The following is a 26,491-nucleotide window of genomic DNA, read 5'->3' on the forward strand; positions in this document are numbered from 1 at the left end:
ACGAATAACACTAAAATGCTGCAAATATTTTTTTCTTACACTTGAAAGTCGACTTACACCTTTACAAATCTTATCTTGCGCATGCAAATTTGATTTACGCTTGCAATCTTATTTACACTTTCACAAATTTTACCTTGCGCTTGCAATTCATTATGGCATAATTTTATCTTCATATACTAACCACATTGTCCGGTAGCCGAACAACTGTCCTGGTCCACGCAGCTCTGCTCTAATAGCATTCCTTACTTCGTCTATGGGCGAATAGTTCTTTCTTCTGAACATACCATTATTCTTCAGGTGTGTTTTTAAAGAGCGCAAGCTCATTTTAATGTCGTGGTATGTCGCCAGCATGTCCACAATCACGGCATATGAATGTCCTTTTTCAAAGTAGCGTTTAATGTGTTCCATTTTAGCAAAATTCAACATTAGATTTCAACAAAGTTGATCACAATTTATTTTTGATTGACAGGTGTCTCATCCAATCAGCGATAAGTATGTCGTTCTCAAAATATACCTACCTTTTCCGTTTTGTATGAATTGTCGTTGTGTTTTCTGAATTGTTATTTCGTTTTCTGAATTGTCGTTGTGTTTTCTGAATTGTTATTTTGTTTTCTGAATTGTCGTTGTGTTTTCTGAATTGTTATTTTGTTTTCTGAATTGTCGTTGTGTTTTTTTAATTGTTATTTTGTTTTCTGAATTGTCGTTGTGTTTTTGGATTTGTTATTTTGTTTTTGTAATTGTGATTTGTTTTGCACTTCTCGGCCACCGTAAATATTTCATCTAATGTATCAAAACATATGTTATTGGGGAAGTATGACTCTTATTTGAGAAAACAACCCGCTTCCGCTCTCTGAGGACTGCGCTTCCGGTAGAGAGCGCGTTTTCTCTGTCTTCACGCTCGCTTGTCTTGTTATGGTGCGGGACACACCTTCAGCCCGTCCGGAGCGTCTCTGAGTCTCAGTCGATCTGATCTGGAGATGGAGATGGAGATATCCGAGGAGGCGGAAGACGGAGAGCGCAGGTACAGAATAAACACGACACTCCTGAGTTTGACAGCTGTAGTCTGGGGGATTATTGCGCTCTATCACACAGTTTTAGCACCTCATACTTTTATACATGTGTATTTAAGAAAATTCAAATAATATATATAGATACTAACAACATTGTTTGCTGAGACGGTTATCAACTGCAGCTTTCATATCGAGTTCGCCGGCTAGTGCGTTTATGGTAAAGACTACTACAGTAAAGACTTAGCTAATGAATATTAATTACGTCAAGGGACGCTTCCCGTCGAAGCGTATCATCCAAATGGCTGAGCTGCATATATTAATATGTAATCAGGAGAATCAGCCAATAGGAGACTCGGCGCTCGCGGAAGCGTTCAGTGGCGTCATGAATATTCATGAGATTCTCCCTCGCCATAGCGAGAGCATCGTTCATCCAGCAGATCAACAGCCATACAGTAAACCTCAGCTGTGACCACGTGCTCGCGTTCAGCCGTTAAACAGCAGTGACGTAGGCGCGAAATTGAATTTTAAGTCGTTAGTTTTGTCACAAGACTCATAACTGCGCAGTTTGCTCATCTGCTATGCTAGTAGCGTCAGTATTTACTATACTTCGACACTTTATATTTAAGTGTAAAATTATTGTCATGTTTTGAGTTTAATGGAGTGTACACTACAAGTTGACACTCAGTACAGTTTCCTCAGAGCTGAACCCTGTGTGTTGTGAATGTATTATGAGAACGGTTGACTCGTGTCTTCTTCAGATGGGAACTCTGGAAGCTTCTCTCCAGCCTGAAGACGACTGTAGAGGGGCTGCTGTCCACCAACAACCCTAACGTGTGGTCCCGCTACGGGGGTCTCCAGCGCCTGCACAAGGACATGAACAACGTTCTGGGCCACGGCCTCAGACACGAGCAGGTGTGCAGGAGCACCAGGACAGTCCCTCGGGGCTCTTCATGAGCCAAAACAGCCTGATGGACCAGGAACTATCAGACTCTGTGGCTAATGGGTTTTTTAAAGCTTCTTTGTTTTACTTTCAGTATCAAACCGATGGCCTTTCCAACAAAGAAAGTATTGTATTAGTTTATAGATTAATCCCAAAACTTTAAAGAGATCACACACTGGCTTTTTTATTATTTTATACTATTGTCTGGGGTCCATTTATGACGCTCCCGTGGTTTTTATGTTTTTATACAATAAGTAATAGGCTCTTCGAGAAACACTGGGTTTTTACAAGTGGCAACCTCCCGCTCTCTCTCATGAAGCCATCACGGAAGTGACTAAAACTGCAATTCATCGACTGGCTGCAAAACGGAGTCAGTCCCATAGACTCCCCATGTTAAAATGCACAACTTTACAGCAGGAAAAAACGTTTACAGCCTGGTGCAAAAAAATGATTTTGATCTAAATAGCTAATTTTGCCCTTCATGACAACTGTGAAGGTTTTTTTTTTATAACTCATCCGTTTAAATTATATTAAGCCTTAAAGTTCTGCATAATTAAGGGCGTGGCCACTTGAGTGACAGGTGGATTGCCGCTGCTGTCTCCGCTGTCGCGCTAGGTGGGCGTGGCTTCAGCAACCAGATCTCGCCTTTTTGCCTATTTTTGCTAACCCCAGAGTGACGTGCCGTGATGCGCTGCCAAGATGGCGACGGCCCGCTCCGTCCACTTTTGGTTTCAAAAACTCTCTTCAGAAACCTATGGTGACGTCACAGACACTACGTCCATGTTTTTATACAGTCTATGGGTTTTTATGAGCGAGCCACATCGAAGACTCGGAAGTAAATACGATTGGATAACCGCTTTTTTATTAAACATTTTAAAATAGTTTTTTGTAAATTTTTGCATTTTGTTTAATTTTTACTTCTCAAAGTTTTTTTTTTAAAGCTCGATCAGATGTCAATCAAAGTCCGCTACTACATAATTTTACTTAAATTCACTAAAAATAATTTGATGTTTCAGATTTGTATGTTTTTTTATTTATTATTTGCCCTTTGATTAAATGCTTTTAACTATTCTTTTAACATCTTCATGACTAGGCTTGCGTGCACAAAAGTGACCAAACGCATTTAATGTTCGCAGCATCGCGCTGTGGTACAAGATCTAATCTGGTTGATTTGTTTTGCAGACTTACTATAAACAGAAAGACTACTGGCGTTTCGTGTGGTGTGTGCGGTATCTCTGTCCTCATCTGGCCCGTCACGTGGAGCAGGTATGTGTCAGAGCAGTGGATGTTTCCCTCGTGAAGCTTCAGGGAGACGTCTGACTCCTCGTTCTCTCTCTAGTTCAGTCAGCTGGAGCCGGTGTTGAGCAGCGGTGTTCAGAGCGTCGGAGAGGGTTATAAAGCTGAGCGTTGGCTTCTACACAGCCTGCAAGCTCACATCTTATCTGCCCAGCTCAAATCGCTGCTGCAGCATAAGACAAACACACAGAAATATTACAATGGTAACTCAACCTTTGCTTACATGTAGGTTTTTCCTACTGGTGTGTGTGTGATAACAGTGTTGGCTGTGCTCTTCTGTAGACGGGGCCTTCCTGTTGAGTGAAGCACACGTGTGTGCCATGTTTCAGTGTCTGGAGGCCGTCGAGCAGAACAACCCTCGGCTGCTGGCTCTCATAGACACCGGCAGGGTGAGAAACTTGATTCATACTAGTGAGGGGTTTTCTTCAGTATGATGTTATTAAGCGTAACAGAGAAGATTCATGTGTGTTCCTGCTCTTTGACGAACGCATTGATCCTAACATTGTTGGAAACTCATGTCTGAGACCCGGGCTTAAAGGAGTAGTTTAAAGAAATGCTAAAGTTCAAAATTACTAACTGAAATAAAACTAAAAATGAAAGTTCAAAAAACAACAAAAATAACAGCAGCACATAATAATAATAAAATAAAATTAAAGCTAATTTAAAATATTAATCAGAACTATATAAAATAAGTAATGCTAAAATAACACTGGATTTTAGCTATGGATGTACTGTATTAATACCATCACTGTCAAATATTGTTATTGCTTTGAAATGTTATTTAAACGTAACATCGGAAAGCACAGATTTCTTGGGTAACTGAAAATCGCTGCCCAAAGGCATTGCCAAGATTTGGCTGGTTACCTTGGTTGGTTTAGTCCCGTCATGGATAAATAAATGTGACACTAAAACCGCCAGTAGATGGTGTTGTCTATGAGTGATTAATTGAATCATTTATTCAAATGATTCGTTCAAAACGGCTGATTCATTTAGAAACGAAGCACGTGATTTATGAATGGATCATTGAATCTCTGAGTCAAATGACTAGTTCAAAAACAGACTTATTCAGGAACGAAACACTGCAGTGTTGATCTGAGATGCACAAATCTTCAGCTCCGGCTTTGTTGGGATTGTTTTTCATTGGCTAAACAGAAAAAAAACAACTATAAAAACGTAATATCATATTTTAAATCGTGCTCACGCGCTACTGTTTAGTAAAATGGCACTGATGCGTGAGTGATATTACTTAACTATAATATATCTTATAAATATAAAAACAAAAACCCATACTGGAATATTTTTTTCTTTCATTACTTTAATTATAGGGAAATTTTTCTGACTGCGTTCTGACAGGCTTCATCACGCACTCAATGCTTTTGGACCCTCACAATGTGTTTGTAGTTTTTTTTGCAAAAGTGAGTGACATACTCGGCAAATCCCTAGATTGGCTTAAATTAAAAGAGCATGTTACCAGTTAGTGCTGTTTACTTGCTAACTGATACTTCAGTGATATTAGGTTATTCTTAATTTAAAAGACTTTTAATATTATAATTGTGGGATTAGGTGATTTTGTTGGGCTGCAGTGCATAGTTTTTGTCCATACACCAAGCTTTGCCACACTTGACATGTGCATCTGTGGCCCTGCATTGTAAAATTAAACTGCATGGGCGAACTAAAGGAGGTTTTGTATGTCCTCAAATTATTAGGAATTAATCTGTTTGGGCTTATGGAGGCCATAGAAAGCCTTTGTAGTGAATTGAGAAGGCTTTAATAAAATGCGTCCCTCTGAAATCTTAAGAACAGAAACAGTTCCCTTCACAATGTGTTTTTGTAGGATGATGACGGTCAGTTTTTGTGTTTGTCCATGGTCTCACTCACATGCCTGTTGTCCCACTGAACGTCTGTCATAAATTCCTCTCTTCACAGAGCTTTCATCAGTCTTCCCGATAATCCTCTTTCCTATCAGATGAGACCATTGATGCGAGATCAATGTATCCAATAAGAAATAGACCGTAGTTTTGGGAATGCTTTTGCTTTTAGCCTCTGCTGGTAGATATTATCACTACGGCATATAACTTCAATTTAACATAGTTAAAATGCTGAAATCTTAATAGTTAGTAACTAGTTAACTAAAATCCATTTTAAAGGGGTCATGGTTTGGTTAGCATAGTTCTTTTAGCTTCATGTAAAAACCTGAAATACACCAGCTTGCTTGTTTAACCTAGTTAAACTGTCAACATGTTTTTAGCTAGTTAGATAAATAGCATCCAGTTTTCCAAGGGGTCATAAATTTGACTGGTTATCGTTGTCCTTATAGCCCCTGCTGGAAGATACCATAACTACACCATAGTTAAACTGTCGACATGTGTATAGCTAAATTACATCCAGTTTTCAAACATTATTGGTTAGAATAGCTTGTTTAGCCCATGTTGGTTAGCATTGTCCTTTCAGCCTCTGCTAGAAGAGATTATAACTGCACCATCTTACTTCAGTGTAGCCGTGCATTTCTACACATGTTTATATAAACTCCTTCTGTTTCTCTTGTGATTTTCAAGCTTTCACGTGTGAAAGAGTCTCCGTTTGGTTTGCTGAAGAGTCAGAGTTTGTGTGTGCTGCCCGGGGCCACAGGAAGCTGGAGGCCTGCGGACAGTTCGCAGTCAAGCCGGCTCACCACGTCCCAGATCTGCCTTACAGAGAGTCCCACCGCCCCACAGTCCAAGAGCAGCTCAGGTCAGCAGGTCTCAGAGAACAACAGGCCGCTCTGTGGCTCCATTACCACACTAAATGCTTGCCTTGTTTACACACAAAATGTGTTGGACAGAAAACAGTGTGTTATTTGGTGAGAAAAGGGGATGGAAGGTGGGCAGCGAGCAATGCCTGCGGTGTAGAAATGTGACCGTTCCTCAGTATCACAGTGCATCTCTTTGTTTGTTGTTGTTCTTCAAGATGACTCTCCGTTCATCAGTACTCAGGGAGCTCCATGGGAGTGTGGCAGAAGACACCAGGACGCAGGAGTCCACCAGATCTCCTTCACTGAGCCCGCCTCTCCCGCTCCGCCCGAGATCCGGGATTGTGTGGAAGCGGATCTGGATGACGGCCCGGAGTACCTGGCTATCGGTAATCTGGGGAAGCACAAGCGGCGTGACTCGTCCAGCTCCACTCAGAGCAGTGAGCACATGGGGACCCAGGGCGACGCCCACACTCCTTTGGCTCCGCCCCCACAGCGCAGCTGCTCCTTCTCAGAGGCTCAGAGGACCACAGGGCGGAGCTCGAGGGGCCACATCCGCTCTCTCTCCGACACCGGCGTCACACAGAAGCTGAAAAATGGTGCGTACAAACAGTTCCCTAGAACACAAGCCTCGTCCAAAACTAGCGAAAAGTAGCGAAACTACTAACGAAACAACATTAGTGACATATAACACAATAGTACGTTTTTATTTGTTGAACTGTTGTATAAAACGGTGGCAATGACATTAACTATAAGGATAACACAAGATACTCATACTAATTGTGTGAGAGTAGTGACATCCACGCCACGGTTATATCGATAACAGCACAGAGGAATTATATGGTTGAGATCGCTTTCAGAACAATATATTTATTCTGTTTTTACTGAAAGATAAAAACATTGACAGCCAATCTGGATCCATCCGACAATTAATGCACTTTAGCAGTCACAGTGAAAATGAACTGTGCTAAAAATGTTAATGGTTTGCACTTTAAGTTTAATGACATTTGTTAGCTTTGAAAATTACATAAATAAGCTTTTTATTATCGCATAACATCTGTTAAAATCATTGGTAGATTCTCAAGTAGAGCATGATCATATGAATGGAAAGTTTAATGACATTTGGAAGCATTTGACATGAGATAATGATCGTTTAATGGGTTCATTAGTAAACAATAACATGCACATTATCTCATGTTTGTAACTGTCTGAATATACATATTAACTAAGGATCTGTTAAATGTTATGTAGTATTTGTTAATGGTTAAAGTTATTATAAAGTATTTCCATTTGATTATAACATAAAAACAAAATCAATCCTATTTACTTTCTTAATATTTCAAGAATTGCAGCATTATATCAAAATGTAAAAAAAGTACAAGAACTTTAAGCAATATTAAAAAAAATATAACCACCTTTGTTCATGAATTATTCAGTTTCTGATTGATAAAATCAAGTCCTGCTCTTGTGTTTCACTAAAAATACATCATATTATGAAATCCAAATAGTTGTGAATACTGCTTAAAGGATCTTTAGCGTTAACCAGCTTGATTTTGATTCACAAACATGGCTTTCGCAAACATATATGCAAATAAAGAAGTAAACGCAGATCTCCAGACCTTGCTTCTAGCTGTTGTACCTCTTGAGCTCTTTGGTCTCGCTGTGGATCGGGTTGATGTTTTCTCTGCTTCAACTCTATTCTTTCTCTTTTTCTTCTCTGTATGGAAAGGAGGGAATCACAGGAAAATCACCATTATTATCGAGGACCCCGTCGCAGGTTTGCAGTGGCGTGCGTGGTGCTGCATCTCGTCCACCCCTTTATTTCTGTCGGCCTTGCATGATTCACTTTTGAAAATTCATTTAATTTTTTCCTTCAGCTTTCGGCATCGTTCGTCAAGCTGTTACACAACATTCCTGTCCTTTTCCATTCCGCTCGTTTCTTATTTCTATATAGAGAAATTATACACAGTTGTGTCTGGAAAATTTTATTTATATTTAATTTTCTCAGTTTCCTTTTTTATTTTCATTTTTTTAAATTTTGGCCATTGTTTTATCAGTTATAACTATTCAAGCACTATATGTTGTGTGGATCTCCATTCAGTTTATCATGGATTAGATCCTGCAATCCAGAAGAAACATTTGTTAGCTTCCTTATCCTAATTTTAATGTGTCTGTGCGTAATCTGTATCATGTTTTTGTTTATTTCCCAGAATCTGTCGCGGCTACACCAATTTCAAAGAGCTGTGGTCCTTTCTCACCCCAGAGCAGCGACAGCAGCACCAACAGTTCAGTTTATATGGAGTCGAGTGAGTATTCATGCATCTTTCTTTGGGTCAATGCCGTAATGCTTTCTATCTATTTTATTCCAAAATGCATAACAAATGCAATTCATACTTACAGAGACCTAAATACAACACTTCTTTGAAGAGCATATGTTTATTTAAAATTTAGGGATTTTTTTTGTAGGGTGGTACAATTGTTCAATGTTATGAAGAAAGAATATAGTAAAACAATTAAACTTATATTAAAATGTATTACATTTTTTTTTTTAACAATATACATTTTAACACTGCTTAAGTGCTTGTTAATATTTAAAAAAAACTTTTGTCCATCTAATCAAAGTCATGTGGTACAACTGACATGCTGAAAAAAAAAAAAATTATATATATATATATATTATACAGGTGCTGGTCTTATATTTAGAATATCATCAAAAAGTTGATTTATTTCACTAATTCCATTCAAAAGGTGAAACTTGTATATTATATTCATTAATTACACACAGACTGATATATTTTGAATGTTTATTTCTTTTAATTTTGATGATTATAACTTACAACAAAGGAAAATCCCAAATTCAGGATCTCAGAAAATTTGAATATTATTTAAGACAAATACAAAGAAAGGATTTTTAGAAATCTTGACCAACTGAAAAGTATGAAAATGAAAAGTATGAGCATGTACAGCACTCAATACTTAGTTGGGGCTCCTTTGCCTGAATTACTGCAGCAATGCGGCGTGGCATGAAGTTGATCAGTCTGTGGCACTGCTCAGGTGTTATGAGAGCCCAGGTTGCTCTGATAGTGGCCTTCAGCTCTTCTGCATTCTTGGGTCTGGTGTATCACATCTTCCTCTTCACAATACCACATAGATTTTCTATGGGGTTAAGGTCAGGCAAGTTTGCTGGCCAATTAAGAACAGGGAGACCATGGTCCTTAAACCAGGTAGCTTGACATGGCACCCCAAACCATCACTGACTGTGGAAACTTTACACTGGACCTCAAGCAACGTGGATTGGGTGCATCTCCTCTCTTCCTCCAGACTCTGGGACCCTGATTTCCAAAGGAAATGCTAAATTTGCTTTCATCAGCGCTAGGGGTGTAACGGTACGCAAAAATCACGGTTCGGTACGTACATCGGTTTTAAAGTCACGGTTCGGTTCATTTTCGGTACAGTAAGGGAAAGAAATGCAAACATTAAACTGCAGGTTGATTATTACTATACACTTTTTTTTTTTAAATCCCTTTTAATAAAATATATATATATATAAAAAAAAAAAAAAGAAATAAAATACTGCTGCAAAGTTCTCCACTAAATAAAATACTCTCAGTCTCAAACCAATATCATATAATAAAATATAATGAAAAATATAAATAAATAACTATGATTACAGTGCAGCATTACCAATCCCAGCTTGTAGGCCTGCTTCACCAGAACCGTGCCGTGCCTGCTGCTGTAGGTGACAGGGAGACCGCCGACAGACCAGGCTCTTGTCTTCATGACAACAATATCTATACTTCATGTTGAGCATAAATATAAAGCCTACTGATAAAGGACACCGTCAACAGTATTGACGGCAAAATAGACTGTTTAACAGATGCAATATTTGAAAATCGATAATTATTAATTTATTTTTTAAATTACATTTATATCCGAATTTGTCAACTTATAGACTTTCAAACATCAAAGTGTCATGAATTAATATGTATTTGTGTACAAAATGACATATAAACATATTTTCCTATTCTATTTTGCCTGGAAACGCTTCCAACATGCGCGCGTCACGTGAAAAATAGGCGTCGGTTCTATTTCTAGCATGCAAGCGTTTTCTGCGCGGCTCGAGCCGCACCTGAGATGCGCGTCTCACGCAGGCAGTCTGCAAGCTCTAACCTGTTAACATGGGAGCCGAATTAAAACTGACACGCCACGCAGCTGAGACGCTTGCGCCACGCATCCAGTGTGTCGCCGGCCTTAGAATCAGCTGCAGGGCGGGATTTGCACTGAACGCGGAGACTTCTGCCACTTAATATGTTCGTTTGGAAACACGAAAATGTAATTGTTCCGCGCACAAAATGTTGCATTCCGTCATTCGGTACACACGTGCACCGTACCGAAAGCCCTGTACCGAAACGGTCCGGTACGAATACATGTACCGTTACACCCCTAATCAGCGCACATAACCACTCAGCAGCAGTCCAGTCCTTTTTGAAGCGAGACGCTTATGATGCTGTCTGTTGTTCAAGAGTGGCTTGACACAAGGAATCTGACAGCTGAAACCCATGTCTTGCATTCGCCTGTGTGTAGTGGTTCTTGAAGCACTGACTCCAGCTGCAGTCACTCCTTGTGAATCTCCCCCACATTTTTTAATGGGTTTTGTTTCACAATCCTCTCCAGTGTGGTTATCCCTATTGCTTGTACACTTTTTTTTTTCTACCACATCTTTTCCTTCCTTCGCCTCTCTATTGATGTGCTTGGACACAGAGCTCTGTGAACAGCCAGCCTCTTTTGCAATGACCTTTTGTGTCTTGCCCTCCTTGTGCAAGGTGTCAATGGTTGTCTTTTGGACAACTGTCAAGTCAGCAGTCTTGCCCATGATTGTGTAGCCTACAGAACTAGTCTGAGAGACCATTTAAAGGCCTTTGCAGGTGTTTTGAGTTAATTAGCTGATTAGAGAGTGGCACCAGGTGTCTTCAATATTGAACCTTTTCACAATATTCTAATTTTCTGAGATACTGAATTTGGGATTTTCCTTAGTTATTATAATCAGTCATAATCATCAAAATTAAAAGGAATAAACATTTGAAATATATCAGTCTGTGTGTATTGAATGAATATAATATACAAGTTGACTTTTTGAATGGAATAAGTGAAATAAATCAACTTTTTGATGATATTCTAATTATATGACCAGCACCTGTGTGTGTGTGTGTGTATATATATGTGTGTGTGTGTATGTATTAGGGCTGTCAACGAATATTCTAAATTCGAATATATATTCGAATAGTTTTTAAAAAACGAATTTCGAAGGTGAAAATTAATATTCGAATAAATAAAAAAATGTGGAAAAAAACGCCCGCGGTAGTAGAGGCGTGGCTGTCTGCTTTGTGAGTGGGTGCGCTAGCGCGCCTGAGGGTTCAGGGACAGGTCACAGCCTCACAGGAGTCGCACTGTCTAGCACAGCATCACTGCTGAAAGTTGACGCGTCTTCATGGAAGATGGCAGCAAGTGCAGAGCCCAACTCGACCGCAGCAGAGAAAGCGAGGTAAAATTGTTGACCCGCTAGATAAAGTTATATGCAAGCTATTCAAGATACAGTTATCATACCATTCAACCATGAGATCACATCTCAAAAATGTGCACCCAAATGAGCATGGCATAATGTGTGTAACTCCAGCTAAACAGTCACGTCTTGACACTTAACGTTACTTTGCATCGCCCACCGCAAGCACTTTGTCTGCAACACGACAAGAGGCCATAACGGATAAATTAATTTCGTTCATTTGTAAGGACATGAGACCGATCAGTATCGCGGATGGGGCAGGCTTCGGGGAGTTCTGTCAAGCAATGCATCCGAGGTTTGATTATTTATCGTTTCATGTCAAGGAAAAGTTCCATGTTTACCACAGCACAGCTCGCTCGGAGCATTCAATGTCAGTTCTATATGCTGTAAAACTTCAATTAATATTCATAATATTTGTTCCAATCACTGAATGAAGCCTGCTATATTTGGGACAGAATTCGTGACCTTAAATTGCTTGCACAAAACTCTTGATCAGCACTGAAAAATGTGTTTGTTCATTTAAACCATTATGTGCAGAGAGCGTGAGGGTGAGAGAGCGTGAGGTCTGCAGTCTTGGCCATTAGTTGATTTCCTTGTTTTTGTGTAGGTAATACATTGTCAAATATGTTTAAACTTAAATAGACTACCTATACAAGTAGTTATGTCTCTGTATTATTTTGGCCTGTTATTGACGTAATGCGCGTCATTGAAAACATGCGCCACCAGATGTTCGAATAGTTCGAATATTTGTGTTTTTTTTAGAGGGAATATTCAAACGTCATTTTTGAGCAATTTTGACAGCCCTAGTATGTATGTGTGTATATATAATATCAGATGTCTTGACCTTTTTATGATGGCAAGATTAGTTTAAAATGTCATGTGGTACAACTGTACTGATATTGTAATGAAGAAAGAATTAAATAAATAAAAAAATTTAGTAGTTTGGCATGAAATTTCTATATAAAGACTGTTTATTAATATTTAAAAACATTTGTCCACTTAAAGTCATTTGGTGCAACAACAACAAAAAAAAAATCATGTGGTACAACTTGCTGAAATATGCAGAAAAAAACAGTCTTAAAATATCAAGTAATTTCACCTTTTACTCCAAAAAAAGCTGATATTTCTTAATTAATAATTTAGGATATTTGTAAAAAAAAAACAATTTACTTTGAAAACATGCTTTTGAGGTGTAAGGAAAAAGTATTACTTTTCACCTGATGGTTACTCCACGTGACATTTTTAAAGTGATTCAACTGAAACACTTTACACATAAAAATGGGATCAAAGTTTTTCAAAACAAACATGAATACAAAGTGTACGTTTCTAAGTAGATTTCCTTTTCTTCATAATGGACACTTGCATACCTCATTAAATTATATTAAAATAACCATCTTCTTAAACGTGCCTTCATGCTTACAGACGACAGCCAGTACAACAGCGTCCCAGACGGATTGTTTCGCAGACCGTCCGAGGGCCAGAGTCTGATCAGCTACCTCTCCGAGCAGGACTTTGGCAGCTGTGCAGATCTGGAGAAGGCAAGCGCAAACCCCTCGCTATGCTCCGCATCGCTCTTATATCTTGTATATGTCACTCATAACTCACATGCATATCCCATCACTGCAGGAAAACGCCCACTTCAGCATCTCAGAGTCTCTGATCGCGGCCATCGAGCTGATGAAGTGTAACATGCGCAGACCAGAGGAGGCGGAGGACGAGGGCGACAGCGACACGGAAATCCAGCAGCTCAAACAGAAAATCCGTCTGCGCAGACTGCAGATACGCCACACGCGGATGAAGCCACTGGCCTCCTCTAGTAATCGTAAGATGAGACGTTTGCAATCAAGGAGAAATCAAATGTAAACAGGATGGATACAGTGTGAATCATTTGCTTTTTTTCCCACAGAAATCCCATCTGTGGATAGTGGTGGCTCACAGAGGAGCTCCCAGGATTCCTTTCACCCCTCTGACTCTGGCTCGGATAGAGACGTGGAGGATATCGAGCTCAAAGGTAGGCAGGAAGTGCATCTCTGATTGTGATGACCTCATTCCCACTCGTGATCGTATAATCATCCTCACGATTGCCCTCATTACCCATAATTCCATGTAATGATAAATGTTTTGGCATCCCAATCTCATGACTGATTTCTAACTGATTATGCTCGTTGCTAATTTGTAGCTTTGAATCATGTTTTGTTTGATTTGTTTGTGTTTTAGCAGGAAAGAGCTGAATAGTCATTGTAGGTGTTATTATTCTTAATTCATTGGACTTTAGTACGTAAATCAACTTGAAATCAAAATTAGTAGTTTATTTTAACACAAGATTCATATACAAAAACCTTTAAAAGTGGGTGCAGATGGTGTTCAGGTTGTGAGATGTTCACTCCAGTTATGGGTGGGTAAAGTTTTGTTTAAATAGTCAAAAAGCTTGTAGCACTTGAAATTGTCACGTGACTGTATTGAGAAGGACATGCAACACTTTTAACCTTCACAGTGTGGCTTTCCCAAGAATTATTGAAATATTTGATTAAAAAACAGTGTATTCTTAAAGGGTTAGTTCACCCAAATATTAAAATTATGTCATTAATAACTCACCCTCATGTCGTTCCAAACCCGTGAGACCTCCGTTTATCTTCTGAACACAGTTTAAGATATTTTAGATTTAGTCCGAGCGCTCTCAGTCCCTCCATTGAAGCTGTGTGTATGGTCTACTGTCCATGTCCAGAAAGGTAAGAAAAACATCATCAAAGTAGTCCATGTGACATCAGAGGGTCAGTTAGAATTTTTTGAAGAATCGAAAATACATTTTGGTCCAAAAATAGCAAAAACTACGACTTTATTCAGCATTGTCTTCTCTTCCGTGTCTGTTGTGAGAGAGTTCAAAACAAAGCAGTTTGTGATATCAGGTTCGCGAACGAATCACTCGATGTAACCGGATCTTCTTGAACCAGTTCAACAAATCGAACTGAATCGTTTTAAACTGTTCGCGTCTCCAATATGCATTAATCCACAAATGACTTAAACTGTTAACTTTTTTAATGTGGCTGACACTCCCTCTGAGTTCAAACAAACCAATATCCCGGAGTAATTCATTTACTCAAACAGTACACTGACTGAACTGCTGTGAAGAGAGAACTGAAGATGAACACTGAGCCGAGCCAGATAACGAACGAACGATTGACTCGTTTGTGTCACTGTGTTCCGAAGATGAATAGAGGTCTCACTGGTTTGGAACGACATGAGGGTGAGTTATTAATGACATCATTTTAATATTTGCGTGAAATAACCCTTTAAGGGTAATATATTTAAAATGTGTTGCTAAATTTTACTAAAACATAAAACAGTCATATGGTGCAACAAATAGTCATTTACTACAACCAACATGCTCAAACACATAAAAACAGTTCCTTAAAAATTTGTCAAACATAATATATTTTTTTATTGCAAATATTATAGTCTAATATAGTCTCCATATTTTTGTACCTGCTATAAAATATATATATTTTTGGGCTAATGAACACAACAGAGATATTTGTTCATATTTATTTTTATGCAGTTATTCTGAACTCTCTCTATATAACGGTTTTTACTATATTTTGATTTAGATAAATTCAGCCTTTGTGAGCAAAAGAGACTATTTTCAAAAACATTTAAAAATCTTACTAAAACATTTTGATTGGTTGTGTATGTTATATATATATGTGTATATATATAAAATGTAAATTTTATAATATATATATATATATATATAGATATATATATATATATATATATATATATATATATATATATATATATATATATATATATATATATATATAGATATATATAAAATAAAATGTAAATTTTATAATTTAGTATTATCATAATTTAAATATAAATTGAATATAAAATTTGAATAAGGTTAGGTTTCTGCATTGATGGATGGTGACCAGGACATTTGAGAAAGTAAATGCGGCCTGTTTTGATTTCATGTTGTCTTCATAAATTGTACGACACCAGAAACAGGCGTCTGGTTGAGCATTCAGTCTCTGGTCTCTCTCTTAGATGGCAGTGATGGTCAGTCCCTGCTGGCGGTGTCTCAGAGCGGCCTGTCCCTGTCACTCGCCTCCCTCTTCTCAGGTACCAGAGACAGGGAAGCCGTGTGTAGATATGATGTTGGGATCAGAGGAGTCAGATGTTTTAGACTCTGTAGCGGTACTGTAGATGGTGGCTGTTCCTGCTTTTTACTCAGCTTTGCTTGTTCCCCTCACACGTGTCCATCCCATGTGTCAATATGCATGCCATATAAATCTCTTGTTTGCAATCCGCCGCTTTCTGGCTTTTATTTATGGTATGTACTATTAAACTGTGATCTTTAACACTGCTTCTTGCATTATGATGAGTGTGTCTCGAAAGCATTCAAAATTATATAATATTATTATAAGAATGGATTTAATCATGTGCCTTAATCACATGTTAATATTAATCAGTAAATCTAAAGAGTTCTTATTTTAATGCTTTCATTCATAGCCAGTGCCATGAATCACCTCTCTGTCTTCATCACCTAGTCACCTGTCTGTCAACTTATGTAATATTAGGACACAGGGCATTTGGGAAATAAAACTAATCAACCTTTTGCTTAGTTTTACCCAACAGTTTTTACTTTTAAATCTTATTTCAATCTTTTTTAATATAAAAATTTACATAAATATAACAAATACTTAAGATTATATATGATTATAACTTTTATTAATTCTTAATTTTTTGTATTACACATTTACATCATATTATTTACGTATATATTTCATATATTCATATATTTTCATATATTTCAAATATTTTATGATTTAATTATTCAGAGTTCTCCAAATATTTATGGACGCTAACTGTTGCTCAGTCAAGCAATCAAAAATGTAAAAAAGCCAAATAATGATGTATTGGTCTGTCACTGGTATATAGCTCTTCTAATACAGTTGATCTCAGTGGAGAAACGTTGAATTGTTTCTTCTCATTGTTCTCAGATGCAGACATCAAACGCAGTGTGTCCAGCAGCAGATCCTTCCTCCGCTCAGACTCCATGTAAGCACATCTCAAATCTCTTTTTTTAGGGTGGGGGGGGGGGGGTGATCTTTTTGTGGTCATGACGTACAGAACTGATTTGGGATCTGCTGTAATGTCTCTCTGCGCAGCTCTCCATCCATGTTACAGTCCAACTCGGCAGAGTCAGTGGCGATGGGTCTCCTCAGACAGTTTGAGGGCATGCAGCTGCCCGCTGCCTCAGAGCTTGACTGGCTGGTTCCAGAGCATGACGCCCCTCAAAAAGTACCCTGCTCAAATATCTTTGAATCTGCTTGAATGTCCTTACTCAAATCATTTATATAAATAGAAAACAAAATAGGTCCCAAAATGGAACCCTGGGGAACCTCTTTAGATACATCAAGAAAATCTGATTTGATAGTCCAATTTGCCAAATAATTTCTAAACCATTTCAACGTTCAGAAGTTCAGAGCTCGTCCGGCTGGTTGCAGAGCACAACGCCCCTCAAAATGTACAAAGACTTCTCTATTTAGAGTCCAGAAACAAACTCTATCAGGGCTTAAAGTATTCCGGCACCGTGTCGGATCTCCGACGTGTGGCCGTGAGGAAAAAAAATATAATAATATTTGAGAGCCGTTACAAGCCTATCAGAAGCAGAGAAGGGCGTGTCCTTGAAACACAGTTTGATTGACGCCCATACGTCAATGTCACGTTAGCGTTGTCGGAGAAAATAAAATGGAGCGCAGATTTATGAAGCCTGGGGATGATGTCCTAGACTCCTAGCAATAGATAAAGGACTCAAAAATAAATGGCGCTTTTTGGCAGTTGGTGCAAGAAACAGACAGCACTGGGCTTGTTTCTGCATGATTTGCTCGAGGAAGCTTCTGTATGCCGGCAGCGTTAAGAAAGTGCTTGCTGGCTATGATTTATGTTGCGTTCCAGGCAACCCGGCCGTAACCCGTGTTTTTCTAACCTTAAACCCGTGAAAGTGCACTGGAACGGCAATCAAACTCGTGACTCCCCACCCGTGAACTCGTACTAGATCGATGTACTCCGAGTTCTGACGTCACACAGCACGCGAAACAACAGTGACAGCCCCTACGGATAACACTGCCTACGGATGCAGTGTTTATGCACGTGGTACACGTTAAAAATTGATTTTAGGACAATGCAACGTTGCAATGAAATTAATAATCTAGTTTAATTTCCTTGCGCTCAGAAAGTTTGGCGTGACTTGCCTGGAACGGTACAAAGTTGTTAGTCATGGTTTGAAATAGTGACTTACGAGCTCAAAAACCTGCCTGGAACGCAGCACCAGACTCCGGTCATAGAGCCGCTGCCCGTGCACTCAAGCTTTCCACGACGTTGCCGGGATTAGAGACCTGCGCTGGAGGGATTTTTCAGTCCCGCTCCCACAAAAAATGTGTTATTTTCTTCCGCTCCCGCCCGAAAAATCCTGCGGGTAAACGTATAGCAGTTTTTCTTTTTCTTTTTTTTTTATACATTGCATATTCTGCCTGCTACTCTTTTATTTTTTCACTTGCTCCCCTGTTGAATATAAATGTAAAAAAGAAATGGAAAATCAACAAATGTTTTGTTTTATTTGCGTTTAATTAAAAGTATGAACATGAACAAGGAACTTAGAACATAGAAATACAGTAAAAAAAGAAATGTAAATAAAAAATATATACCTATAATAATTAGGCTATATAGCCTAATATATTATATAATAATAATAAACCTGGATTTATTTCATGTTCAAAGGAAGAGTAGTGTATGGGGCCTGCGCAATTCCTTCAAACATTTAACAAAAAAATCCTTATTCCTCAATAACAAAATAGACCAATTTTAAATATTTAGCTAAATAAATAAAAATAAACTGTATTTACAAAAAAAAAAAAACTGTACAACTACTTGTGCCCATGCAGGAATATCATGTCGTTCTCTGTTGAGAGCTTCAGTTTAATCCTTCTCTGCTCCAGTATGCGACCGCAAATACTGAAAGCCCTGCGCTAGCTGGAATGCAAAGTACATGGCGACGGCGTGTTTGCTTAATCTCGGAAATTCGTCTTTTGCACCACTGGAGGACATCATCCGGTCTACGTGCTTCTAATCCATCCAATTTGACCCTTAAATATCTCGCTATTTCGGAATCGAACTACACGTCGCTGTCTATGGTATCATATTATAAATAAAGGTCTATTTGTTTCTAGTTATTTTATTTTGTTAGATATTTCCACTTTGTGGGAGTCCCGCAAATAATTTTATTTTCCCGCAACCAGGACACAATAATATGTTGCCGCCCGCGTCCGCATTCACCCATCAAATATTGTCCCGCGCCGCACTCGGTGGCGCTGGGTCTTGCGGTACTCCCGCGGGAGAGCAGGTCTCTAGCCGGGAGCAACTATTAGCTGACACACCGTTGTCTACGACTGACCATGTCTGCGATTTAAAAATTACGTTTGTGCACATTTATACCAGAACATGATTTGTCATTCAGAATTTCGCATCCGCTGGTCACCCTGTGTAGAAAACTGGCAGAAGACAAAAAAAGCGCTAACTAGACTGTTGGTTTCAAATCAACATGCGAGTTACATCCCAGAAAAAAAGTGATAATAGCCTTGATTTCACTTCTAATCTTCAGTTTAGCAGTTCAGTTCTTTAAGCACGTTAAGCACTTAATTATTTAAGCACTTGTTATTGTTTAGAAGAAAACCCTTTATTTGACATAGCACTTTTAAATAAATGGTGCCAAACATAATCATTGAAGTGATTCATGTCTATCTCATTCTTTTTTTTTTAAAAATTTAAGCACTTAAGCTCTTGTTACTGTATTTTTGTTATTATCGTCAATATTTGAATTAAGTCTGTCTGTGGAGTTTCTCTCCAAACACCCCCCCCCCCCCCTCCTAAAAAAAAGTTCAGGCTCAGGAATTGTTTCCACTTTAACCCCTGCTCTATGCAAATAAGTAATTTACGTCATCAGCTTCCTTGTGCAAAGTCTTTTTATGGATTAGTGGTCAACTGTGATCAGTTATTAATGGGTGATAATAATAATATTGGAAAATACCGGATGATCTATTTATTTATGCCACATGACACTACAGGTGAATAGGGTAAAAAGTTAACTAACATCAAATTTACACTGCAAAGGTGGCACAGAAGACCTTCTGAAGTGGCATTTATGTGTTTACACAGACTGTTTAATGCTGTTCAGAGGTGGCATAAATACACAGCAACTGCACCTTTACCCAATACTTTGATACTAGGGGCTGAGGCAGGTCAGAGCAGGCCTAATTTAGTCTGGGGTTTATGCACCATTGCATCTTTACAAGAATTTTAAGCAGGCATAAAGCAGACTTAACTTCACTTTAATACTTAACTTAATACACCATACTTTCCTCAGCTGATTAATCACAGTGCATCAATACAGTTGTTTTTGTATTAATATCCTTAATTTACACTGCAAAGGTGGCACAGAAGTGCTTCTGAAGTGGCATTTAGCTGCCTGTACAAAGACTGTTTAGTGAAAGTGACGTGACATTCAGCCAAGTATGGTGACCCATACTCAGAATTCGTGCTCTGCATTTAACCCATCCGAAGTGCACACACACACAGCAGTGAACACACACACACACACACACTGTGAGCACACACCCGGAGCAGTGGGCATCTTTTATGCTGCGGCGCCCGAGGAGCAGTTGGGGGTTCGGTGCCTTGCTCAAGGGCACCTAAGTCGTGGTATTGAAGGTGGAGAGAGAACTGTACATGCACTCCCCCCACCTACAATTCCTGCCGGCCCGGGACTCAAACTCACAACCTTTCAATTGCCCCGGGGCACGGACTGTTTTTCCGTAGTTAAAATAGCAAAAGTGGATTTGGACATGTCCCGAGTGCACCTGCGCCGTGCGCTTTACACTTTGCATTTAGATCATTAAAATAGGGCCCAGACTGTTTAATTTTTTTTTTTTTAAATAATAGGTCCCAAAATGGAACCTTGGGGAACCCCTTTAGATATATCAAGAAAATCAGATTTGAGTCCATTCCGTCAAATAATTTCAATAATTTCAACGTCCCTGGTCCAAACCCAGCACTGCTAAGTTTGTTCAGCAGCAATTCATGATCCACTGAATCACTGTTCCGTTTTCTATCCAGGTCACCAGTAAGGTCATTTTTAACATCACCATAGCAGGAGTAATGGTATTATTGCCAGTTCTAAAAGCAGGCTTAATTTAATGCATCTTTACACAGCCAAGTTAAGGCTGTTCTCTGCCTTGATCCAAATCCCTGCTCGAAATTCAGTGCAAAAACTTAACTAAATTAAGCCTGCTCTAAATCATCTTAGCCCAAGATCTCAAAGCATACTGTTGTATTTGTATCTGTGTAAATGCATTTATGACAGTCTGTGCAAAGATGCCTAATGCCACTTCAGAAGCACTTCTTCGCCACCTTTGCAGTGTAAATATGGAGTTAGTCTGGGGTTGTTTTTACATTGAATTTTGAGCAGGCACCTCGGGGTTGTAAAGATGATGCATTATCTAATTAAATATGCACTAATTTGCATACCTTTCCAGAACAGAAATATGAACATTGGATAAAGCAGAGTTTTAAATTCTTGTTTCATTTTGATGACATATTAGAGTTAAAGGTTTTGGAATTAGAATGCTTCCATAAATGAGAAAATACTGTCAACAGACAGAAAAAAAAAAAACATTTTCAAAAGTATGTAAAATCTACAGATGCAAATTAAGTGTCATAAAATAAATGCTTAAATGTTTTTTTTTTTTTTTTTAATGTTTTCTATATACTAGTCTGAAAGAAGTAAGCAAAACAGTCTAAAATCTCAAATTTACAAGTGCATTAAAAACAAAAACCCTGTAGTGTCTTGCCTTAAATTTGGGTCCTAATTAAAAATGTCTGACTTTCTGCTGATTTTAGAATGTTTTTTTTTTTTGTTTTTTTTTGAGCTCCTTCCAATACCAGATTCTCTTCCCATTTCACCTGACGATGGCGAACACGCTGACATTTACAAATTGCGCATCAGAGTTCGAGGAAATTTGGAGTGGGCTCCTCCTAGACCACAGATCATCTTCAACATTCACTCTCCTCCAAAGTAAGACCATCAACATCAGTGTTTAGCTTAATTTCTTTTATTACATAATTCTGTAACTTCTATATGTCTCCACTGATCCTATCAGGAGGAAAGTGGTGGTGGCGAAACAGAACTACCGCTGCGCTGGCTGTGGCATTCGCGTTGATCCAGGTACAAAACACATGCGTGGTACAAATACACCTTGATTTACTTGAGAGTGTGGGTTTACGCTGTTGATTTCTCTTTGTAATAGACTACATCAAGAGGCTGAGGTACTGTGAGTATCTGGGCCGCTACTTTTGCCAGTGCTGTCATGAGAACGCACAGTCTGTAGTGCCAGGAAAGATCCTCAGGAAGTGGGACTTCAGTAAAAGCTACGTCAGCAACTTTTCCAGGGACTTGCTGGCTAAGATTGCAGGAGATCCTCTCTTCAACCTAAACGACATCAACAGCGGCCTTTACAAGAAAGTCAAAGCCCTGGAAACAGTGCGTGTACGTAAAATAGTTTAATGATATATAACATGGAATATAAATAAAAAAATGTCTAAAAATTATATAGTCAAAAAAATATATATATATTTGATTTATGTATTTTAAATGTTAAATCTCTCTATATAAAGTTTTTTTTTTTTTGTAAGAGTGTGATTATTTTATTATATTAATTATAAATGGTATATAAAATATTTGTTTATTTAGCAAGTAAACCAGTAAAAGTGAACTTTTTTGCTCAGCATGAAGAATACAATCATTAAGTTTTGTTTTTTGGAAAGTATATTGTTCCAAATTAAAAATGTCCATATATGGTTTTGCTGTAATAATGTAATAATACAATACTAATAATATATTATAATGTATAAAAAAAAATATGTAATAAAATGTAATTTATATAAATTACACCGCTACACGCTACTGTTCAGAAGTTTGGAGTCAGTAAGATTTTTAAAAATTCACGCTTTTATTCAGTAAAGATGCATTTAATTGATCAAAAGTGACTGTAAAGACATTTATGATGTTATAAATTATTTCTAGAATAAATGCTGTTCTTTTAAACTATATATTCATCAAAGAAACATTTAAGCTTAGCCATGACTGGAATAAAGGATATTTTAAAATGCACAGGAAAAAAAAGTTTTAGAATTGTAAAATTTCACTATATTACTGTATTTTTGAGCAAATATATTTTGAAAGAATACTTGGTGACTCGTGGTTACGTCAATATAATGTAAAATAATTAACGTTTGTTTAGGCACGTTTTATTTGTGATTTGTATTGTTTCCTAAAGAATGAATGTACTCTTTCTGTTACAGGCATTGAGAGAACAGTTGTACCACATGAAGAATCTCTTAAAAACGTGCCGTTTGGCTCAAGAGTAAGTGTTTTCCCTGCACGTTTTGTTGGAGGCAGCACTGAAGAGCACTGCGTCACAAGTCTCTGTTCTGTTGACAGGGTGCGGGATCAGTTTGACACTCTTCCTGGACATCTGACCGAAGACTTTCACCTGTTCTCTCTCAGTGACCTCACGGCTGTCCGCAGCGGCAGTCTGGCACCAAAGCTGCGTGATCTGCTCCGCCTCGGCTCCAGACACGTCACGGACTGCGTGGTGAGGAACCATTAACACACGATTTGATAGGAGTTACGTAACATGCATTTCTTTAGGTGTCTAAAATAGGGAATTAATATTTCATCTAGATTTGCAAATGATCCGTTTCAGATGATCGGGTTTATTCGTTCTTCTCTTGTTGTTTTCCCACAGCTCTGCCAGGCAAAGGGCTTCATTTGTGAGTTCTGTGGAAATGACAAAGACATTATCTTCCCCTACGAGCTTGGCAAGTGCCTGCGCTGTGAAGGTGAGCCTCTTATTGATTGGTTGATTAATTCATGCATTTATATAGTTCAGCATTTTTGCTTTTTTTTATGTATGCATTTATTTCTACACTTCTGCGTTTATTTCTGCATTTATTTATTCCTGAATTTATTTTTGCATGTTTGTATTCATACATCTATTTATAGTTTATTTCCACATTCATTTTTGCATTTATTAATACATTTATTTATGTACACATTTATGCAAGGATCTAAACATTTATTTATGCATTTATTTATGTCTTTCATTCATGCAATTTATTTATTTATACATTCTTGTACACATTTTATCATTTATTTATATATTTATGAATTTATTTATACATTTATGCATTTATTTCTATTTATAGGCATGCATTTATTCAAACATCTATGCATTTATTTCTATTTTTAGGCATGCATTTATTCAATCATCTATGCATTTATTTCTATTTTTAGGCATGCATTTATTCAAACATCTATGCATTTATTTCTATTTTTAGGCATGCATTTATTCAATCATCTGCATTTATTTTTATTTTTAGGCATGCATTTATTCATACATTTATTTATATTTTTAGGCATGCATCTATTCATACAATTATTTATTTCTGCATTTATATATTAATGTATACATTTATTTATTTATTTTTATACAGTAATACATTTTATGCATTTTGTATGCAGTAAAATTAAATGCATTAATATATTAATACATAAATACTTAACTAAATGTATATATTTTTAGACATTTCTGCCTTTGTTTATATGCATTTATTTATGCATTTATTTATACATTTATTAAACTAGACTGCAATGTTCAATGTCTGTACACTCCGTTATCGGAGTCCATGTATCTTTTTTTCCGGGTCGTGGTGGTTGGTTGTAATGGTTGGTCTGTTTCTTGTTGTACAGATTGTCATGCGTGCTATCATAAGACCTGCTTTAAGGGAGGGAAGGAGTGTCCTCGCTGTCTGAGACTCGCTGAGAGGAGAAAGCGGATGGCTCGCAAGAACATGGAGGAGCAGGAGGACAGAGAGGAAGACGAAGCCAGCGGGACCTAACACACAATGCCAGTAAGATTTAACAAGAGCACAGCACAACAGTGAATGTAGTGAATGATTTTCAGCCATGTTTCTTGATTCACGTCCCAAATAAGCTGCTCTTAAAGTCATACTGACAGCAGCATAATGGATCATTAACGCTAAAGACTTTGATATGCAAAGAAAATGTTTCTGCTTTTAACAACTGCTGCCTTCAGATATAAGATATCCTTTTTTTTTTTACTATTTGCCATGTTGTTGTTTGTTTGTTGCCTCCGTCCTTAAAAATCCAATTAGTTTTAATCAACAGACTGTCGGGTCCTGTGTCCTAAACTTTTTTTGTGTAGGGATTTGTGTGTCTTGTTCTTGTCTGTCTGCTTTTTGTTGGTTATATTTAAGCGTTTAACCTGTTGCGTGCCTCTTTAATGGCTCTTTGTTTGTATCAATGAGAGAACTGAACTGGGCAGCTGAGGTCCAGCGGGTTTTGCACAACCTTTGTTTCCCGAGAGGTTTCTAGAAGTGCCAGGTTCCAGCTTACTGTGTTAATTATCAAAGCTACTAAAACTAAAGGCCTCATTCGTCAAATGCGAGCCAGAAGAATTTGTTAATTTGTTTTAAATAAGTAAATAAATAAATGAAATTCAGTGCAAAAATTGACCTCATTTAAGAAAGCTACAAATTTCAAATGTTTTTTTTTTATGTATAAATGTCCGTTAACGATTGAATCGTAAATTGTCAAATTGAACTGAATGCACCTGTTTTGTGCAGAAAGTTTGCTTGTTCGTAAAACTGTTTTGGCTTTGCACACGATTTAGACTGGAATTTGTTACGGTTATTCATTAAACAGTTCATGCATAAATTGTTTTGGTTTTGCAAACATTTTAACCAGAAATGTGTTCTGCTCATTTGTAAAACCATTTTCGCTGAAGTTACTTTTAAATTGGTTTTGCTCATGTTTCACAAATGAGGCCCAATATTGGTCTTTATTTTTAAAGGCCTTTTTGCTTTAACATTTTCCACTTAGCAAAAAAATGGCACATTGTATATTTTTCTGTTCCTTGTTAGACAAATAATGTCTTGTTGGTTCTTTAATTTGCACTAAGTCTGATATGTTTGTTCACACAAGAATTGTATTAATGTTTGAGCCAAAACGTCATTTCAACATCTCTCATTCAGTCCAAAATCTTGAACAGTGACCCATTCTGGTTCAGTGGAAAAATACAGTGGTACCAAAGTGTTACTGTATTAAAAGAGTTTATTGTAATAGCCAATTGTATTACATGTATACAGGACCCAAGTTAGTTTGGGAAATATCTTAATGAAAATCTATTCAAAAGCCCATTTGTTTGCTGCTGTGATTGTATATATGAAGCAATAACAACTATGTGCTGCTCTGCCACAAGCATTAAATGACTTGAATGCACTGACCTTAAGTATATCACATTGAATGAATGAACAAACTTGATTTTGTGTGGTTGCTTATGAGATATAATATTAAGTTTATAACTTTTCCTTTGATCCTGCTGACAATGTGTCCACTAGAGCTTATTGTTGTAAAATTACTGAATTGCCTTTTTTATTCAGGGCTTTTGATGCACTATTTGAGAAAATGTACATATATAATTTCTTATCGTTATGTAAATATATGTAACTGAATTAAAGATATTTAGACTGTCGTGATGTTTTTGAGTCATAATTGTATTGTTGTGTTAGCCAGATCTTTTGGTCTCTATGTTAGAGATTGGCCGATAATCGGTTTTACCGATATGTTTACTGATATTTGTGCATTTTTCCCATAAATCAGATGTCAGTTTTGTAATATCACATCCACCAATAAATGTGACCCTGGAGCACAAAGCCAGTCTTAAGTGGCTGGGTTATATTTTTAGCAATAGCAAGAAAAACATTGTATGTGTCAATTATAAATGTTTCTTTTATGCCAAAAATCATTAGGGTATTGA

The 26,491-nt window shown here is 37.6% G+C and overlaps 1 protein-coding gene across 3 annotated transcripts; it reads left to right on the plus strand.

Annotated features, from left to right (window-relative positions):
• The first annotated feature begins 847 nt into the window (after positions 1 to 847).
• LOC132131130 (run domain Beclin-1-interacting and cysteine-rich domain-containing protein-like) lies at positions 848 to 26,206 on the plus strand. 3 transcript variants are annotated; one of them, XM_059543086.1, is made up of 21 exons: positions 848 to 1,021; positions 1,769 to 1,922; positions 3,133 to 3,216; positions 3,290 to 3,449; positions 3,529 to 3,635; positions 5,802 to 5,976; positions 6,193 to 6,573; positions 8,185 to 8,280; positions 12,957 to 13,072; positions 13,161 to 13,356; positions 13,441 to 13,545; positions 15,582 to 15,656; positions 16,538 to 16,595; positions 16,706 to 16,838; positions 21,521 to 21,666; positions 21,752 to 21,816; positions 21,899 to 22,137; positions 22,953 to 23,014; positions 23,092 to 23,245; positions 23,399 to 23,492; positions 24,403 to 26,206. In XM_059543086.1, exons 1-21 carry the CDS (start codon positions 978 to 980, stop codon positions 24,549 to 24,551), a joined length of 2,793 nt encoding a protein of 930 aa, XP_059399069.1. In that variant the 5' UTR covers positions 848 to 977; the 3' UTR covers positions 24,552 to 26,206. The 3 variants fall into 3 exon arrangements, with proteins under 3 accessions (XP_059399069.1, XP_059399072.1, XP_059399071.1); XM_059543088.1 differs by lacking the exon at positions 848 to 1,021 and adding an exon at positions 1,425 to 1,599; XM_059543089.1 differs by lacking the exon at positions 15,582 to 15,656.
• Positions 26,207 to 26,491: the final 285 nt, after the last annotated feature.

The sequence above is a fragment of the Carassius carassius genome, chromosome 48 (assembly GCF_963082965.1).
Source record: "Carassius carassius chromosome 48, fCarCar2.1, whole genome shotgun sequence".
In the NCBI taxonomy this organism is placed as follows: domain Eukaryota; kingdom Metazoa; phylum Chordata; class Actinopteri; order Cypriniformes; family Cyprinidae; genus Carassius; species Carassius carassius.

Coding starts and splice junctions, on each gene's coding strand:
- LOC132131130 (XM_059543086.1), top strand. CDS start 978: ATGGAGATGGAGATATCCGAGGAGGCGGAAGACGGAGAGCGCAG. Junction 8,281..12,956: donor TTCAGTTTATATGGAGTCGA/GTGAGTATTCAT, acceptor TCATGCTTACAG/ACGACAGCCAGTACAACAGC. Junction 13,546..15,581: donor GGAGGATATCGAGCTCAAAG/GTAGGCAGGAAG, acceptor TCTCTCTCTTAG/ATGGCAGTGATGGTCAGTCC.